At 43.1% G+C, this 5219-nt stretch overlaps 1 protein-coding gene across 1 annotated transcript; it reads left to right on the forward strand.

Moving 5' to 3' along the window:
- The first annotated feature begins 633 nt into the window (after positions 1-633).
- On the forward strand, positions 634-2631 carry sox3 (SRY-box transcription factor 3). The gene has a single exon (XM_083785956.1). It carries the CDS (start codon positions 913-915, stop codon positions 1828-1830), a length of 918 nt encoding a protein of 305 aa, XP_083642082.1. The 5' UTR covers positions 634-912; the 3' UTR covers positions 1831-2631.
- Positions 2632-5219: the final 2588 nt, after the last annotated feature.

Here is a 5219-nt window from a genome sequence, read left to right on the forward strand (position 1 = left end):
TCCGACCTATAGGCTATAACAGGTAAATGAATCCCTTTAGGCCTAATCATGAAATGATGGACTCCTTGAAAATGAATGAAATAAATACAAATCGAATCAGTGTTGCCGCCGAAAATCATCCTATATTGTCCTGCTTGTTGTTCGTTTATACTTTGATATACCCTTATAAAGACATCTGCTCCATTCTATAGCACCGGGGTTGTAAATCCATCACGTTTTATTATTCGCATTTTGTTGGATGTAGTGTAAAACTGTGGGGCTTTTATTTTAAAAACTTCACCTCTGTTTCCTCTCATAAAACTCTACCCAAAACACTCATGTCGCTGTCCCAACTCCATTCGTTTAGAGAGAGAAGGGGGAGAAGAAAAAAAAATCCTCAGAGTTGATTTAACTCCGATGGGTGTATGGAATATAAATGGACCCGATTTGAGGGTTCCAATTCGCGCACCCTCAGAGAGAGTTTACAGGATTTTTTTTTTTTTTACATGTGTGGGAGTTGGAGCCTTGCCGCTGATTGGCTAAGAGGCGGGTCATTGTCACGCTGTCAGTCCAAATCACATGGCAGCGCCGCTATTAACAGAAGAGGCTGGGAGACAAGTTTGCCAGAGTTCTGTTTCACAGCCGTGGGGGACAGTCACAGCTCCACTACACTACCGCTCATACTGCGCTCCCTCCGCGAACAGACACAGACACACACGCACCTGCAGCACAGCGCGTTATAGTGGCCAGGGCAACAACTTTTTAGCCACTGCAACTTTTTCCTCCTCTCTCGTATAGGAAATCAGTCAGTATCTCTAGCCTATATACTACCTCTTTGTAGTGGTTTTTTTTCCGGGGATTTGTTTTTGTTTCTCTTTTGGTTCTTTTGGTTTTTTATATATATATGCGTGAAAAAGAAAAAGGCGCCTGAGAATGTATAGCATGATGGAAACCGAGATTAAGACCCCGCTGCCGCAGTCCAACAACTCGGGGTCAGCGCCGGGCTCCAACAAGAACAACAGCGCCAACGACCAGGACCGCGTCAAGCGGCCCATGAACGCCTTCATGGTGTGGTCCCGCGGCCAGCGGAGGAAGATGGCCCAGGAGAACCCCAAGATGCACAACTCCGAGATCAGCAAGCGCCTCGGCGCCGACTGGAAGCTGCTGACGGACGCCGAGAAGAGGCCCTTCATCGACGAGGCCAAGCGTCTGCGCGCCATGCACATGAAGGAGCACCCGGATTACAAATACCGTCCCCGCAGGAAGACCAAGACCCTGCTCAAGAAAGACAAGTATTCTTTGCCCGGGGGTCTGCTCGGGGCGCCCGGCGTCAACCCCGGCGTCAACAGCGCCGTGTCGGTGGGCCAGCGCATGGACAGCTACGCGCACATGAACGGCTGGACAAACAGTGCTTACTCCCTCATGCAGGACCAGCTGGCCTACCCGCAGCACCACGCCATGAACAGCCCCCAGATCCAGCAGATGCACCGCTACGAGATGGCGGGCCTCCAGTACCCGATGATGTCCTCCGCGCAGACCTACATGAACGCCTCCACGTACAGCATGTCCCCGGCGTACACGCAGCAGAGCTCCGGCGGCCCCATGGGCCTCGGCTCCATGGCGTCCGTGTGCAAGACGGAGCCGAGCTCTCCGCCGCCGGCCATCACGTCCCACTCTCAGCGGGCGTGCTTGGGGGACCTCCGGGACATGATAAGCATGTACCTGCCTCCCGGCGGGGAACAGGCGGAGCACGCGTCCCTGGTGCAGGGCAGCCGGTTACACAGCGTCCATCCGCACTATCAGACGGCGGGGACCGGCGTCAATGGAACGCTACCCCTAACTCACATTTGAAAGTTATATATATAAAAAAGGAAGAAAAATAAAGACTTTAAAAAAAGATAAAGGAAAAAAAAAAACTTAAGTACTTCGGATACTTGAACATGTTTTTTTTTGGTTGCTATAAAGAGTCGACGTTCGGTAGTTTTGTTTAAAAACTGAATTTTATTTGATCTCAATCAGTTGTCCATTTTAAAAGCATTTTTATATCATGGACGGGAAACTGAGCGTTGTGCCCATCAGAGTAAATTGCATTGCAAAGAGGCTTTTTATCACGAGTTATACGCAATCAACTTCTGTTATAGAAGAATTGGACTTCTATATTATAAATAATGCCATATTTTCTCTATATGGAAAAAGGGCATGTAATGTGGCCTCGTGAAGAGGCTTGTATTTCAGAAAAGGCTGGATGGAGAGTTGGTTCATAAATGTTTACACTTAATTTGTAGAATGTCAGTTGTTGCGGCTGTGTCCAAATTTTGTAGTCTCCCCCCCCCCCCCCTCCCCTATTGATCCATCAGGTTTAACGTAATGTTAAGACCCAGTGGCTTATTCTTTATTTATAGTATTTTTTAATTTTATTTTTTAGCTTGTGAGCCCTCTTGTTTGTCACGTTACGTTTGAAAATGTACAATGTTTTGTTTTGTAATATTTTCAGTCCTGTGGTGTTTTTCTTTTCTTTTATTATTATTATTTTTTGACAGTGTCAAGTTTACTCATATCATGGACGAAAAGGTTTATTTAACTGACGTTTCTACTTATTTTGAGACCATCCTCTATTCTTAAATGATGAAATAAATTTGTACGAAAACATGATTATTGACTCTGTTTTTCATTATCATTTGTACATGCATGCATTTTGAGAAATTGAACACATGACAGTATAGGCCTTTTAGTACAGCTTGATTCAAATCAAAGTATAGGAGAGGCCTTACTTGAAAAGCAAAGTGATTATAGGCATTATGTCAAACGAAGTGTGAAGGTTCTTGAACTCACCAAGTTAATACAAATTAATGCTATAGCCAACATTTTCATTTCAAAACTCTTGTGGGAAATGTCCAAACATTTTAACAGATATTTCATCTGGGTTAAGATCATCATATATAAGGAAATGTATATTCATATATTTTATATAATCGCAACCTCACAACTTGTAACTCTTATAGGCTTCTGAGAATTAGGTGACACTGCTTATTATTATTCCTGCAGAAACTCTATAGCTTGAAAATAACATTCATTACATTGAGAGAGTTACAAACTAATGGGCTGTTTGGTTTCAGTTGGTTCATCATTCCACCTAATCCAACAGCTTTCTGATGTTTCTATGACAGTGCAGGTTCTCAATATTTTTCTTGTCAAGGTCAAGGACCCCCCAAAATGATATGCATTTGGGCCGTGGACCGCAACTTTAAAATAAAAATATATATCTTCCATGCGCTATATGAGCTTATATCTGCAACTTTTGAAACAGCCAACCATGCTATACTGTATATATCGCTATAATCTCAAATGACTGCAGATACGCACGGTTTTAATGCAGGGTTAATATTCGAATGCGATTTAGACAGGTACTTATTTTGTTATTTGAAATAAACAGGTCTCTGTGGTTAAGGCCTTTCAGAGCATCTTATATTATTGCACCGGTGTGCAGCGCACTCCTCGTCAGTTTGGGCATTGTTTGTTTTTTAATGTGTGGCCTATATATAGTTTGTTTATGTAGTGTGAGATCCCTAATGTATTTGTCATGGCATGGCTGACAAATGCAGCATAATACTTGTCATGGCAAGTAGCCTAATGGATGAATGGAAAAGCTGTGTTTGTTCTCACCTTATCTAATTGTTAATATACCTACGAGCTCCGTTTTGGAGCTGGCAAGTTCAGCCAAGTCTTATTCTGAACTTAATTAAATATTTACATTCGTTGAAGATATATAGCCATATCAACACTTTTATTTTGTTCCATTATTGGCTGTCACTATATATCACAGGTGTCGCAGTCGATTCGAGTGCACATTATTATAACTTTAATGTCTTAATTAAATTTTAATGAATCTAGTAGCTTATTTATCTGTTTTATAGAATATACAGAATCGATTGCTATATGACTCCCCTTTCATTTATGGTATAAAAATTACAAATTGTTTGTGGAAATATTCTATTTTAAAGGTATGAACTCACTTTGGAAGAAAAAAAAATTACCCCATAAAGAAATACATTTCATTTTGTGTGAAGCTTTTTATTAAGCTCTTCAACTCATGGGTGTTCTATTTGTTGAAAGAAACGTATACTTGCCATGTTCTATTTGTCGAAAGGAACTTCATTTATCAAACGTGTAAATAAATAAAAGAGGTGTGCATGTATATGGCTTCTCTGTACTGGTGCACATTTGTAAGAGGTGTTTGTTTGGCTTGCTGTGTTTTCACATGTCTATCTCTACACACAGATATATATTATTATACACACATGCGCTGATGTCTTTAGAATGCTGTAGAATTTGTCAACTTGGCTGTGACAGTCCCACATCTCGTGCTGACTGAGACAATCTTATATATATATATATGTGTATTTATTTATTTGCGGGGGGGCGGGGGGGTCTGCCTTTTAGTGCACAGTATAGAGGAGAGAGGGGTGGGGAGTGAAACAGCATGTCGTCAGGTTCGGGATTGGAACCCGTAACTCTCTGGCAGGCTGGTATATACTGTATATATATGCCTATAGCGGCGCCTCAACTAAAGCAACTTTTTATTTAGATCAGGTGTTTCACCCAAAAAGGTGCTCAGTGAGAATCAATTTGCCTTCATTTACATAAAGTCTGAAGCATGTCAAGGAAATTGTCCTTGGTTCCGTCAGCAACTTCCTGTAGTGACTGACGCCCTTATACAGTGTAACACTGTTCTGGGGGGAGAGAAAATAATCCCGGCAGGTTCTTCACTTGCAAAGTACCTTGGGATAAATAAGCCCCCATGGCCACCAAGAGGGCCCAAAGTGCTGGCGGTCCCAATGTCCTTCCCACACTCCCTGTAGGATTTGATCCACAGCTCAGCGCAGCGGCCTGGATTAGCCCCACACACACCTTTGTGGGGGGGAAAGATTATCCAGACCTCCCTGCATTCAGTGACAGGGTCTTAAGTCACTCTGGCGCTCCAGCGGCCGGCCGTCTCCCTAATAATCAGCCCCTCCGACTAATTTTTTTGCAATTAAGCAGCTTCCCCAACCGGCTCCCGCCGTGTCGGGGGTGTTTTTCAGCGGATGCGACCGAGCCCTGGTTTTGTGCCACTTGTCAAAATGTGTTCCATCAGTCAATGAACCCAGAGAGGCCTCTAAACTATAACCACCTAAACCCATATATGGTTTACCGGAGGAGTCCCTCTGGGCTCCATATTATAGTGTATTTTCTGTTTTCAG

The sequence above is a fragment of the Protomyctophum parallelum genome, assembly GCF_964188405.1.
Source record: "Protomyctophum parallelum genome assembly, chromosome: 16".
NCBI classification, from domain to species: domain Eukaryota; kingdom Metazoa; phylum Chordata; class Actinopteri; order Myctophiformes; family Myctophidae; genus Protomyctophum; species Protomyctophum parallelum.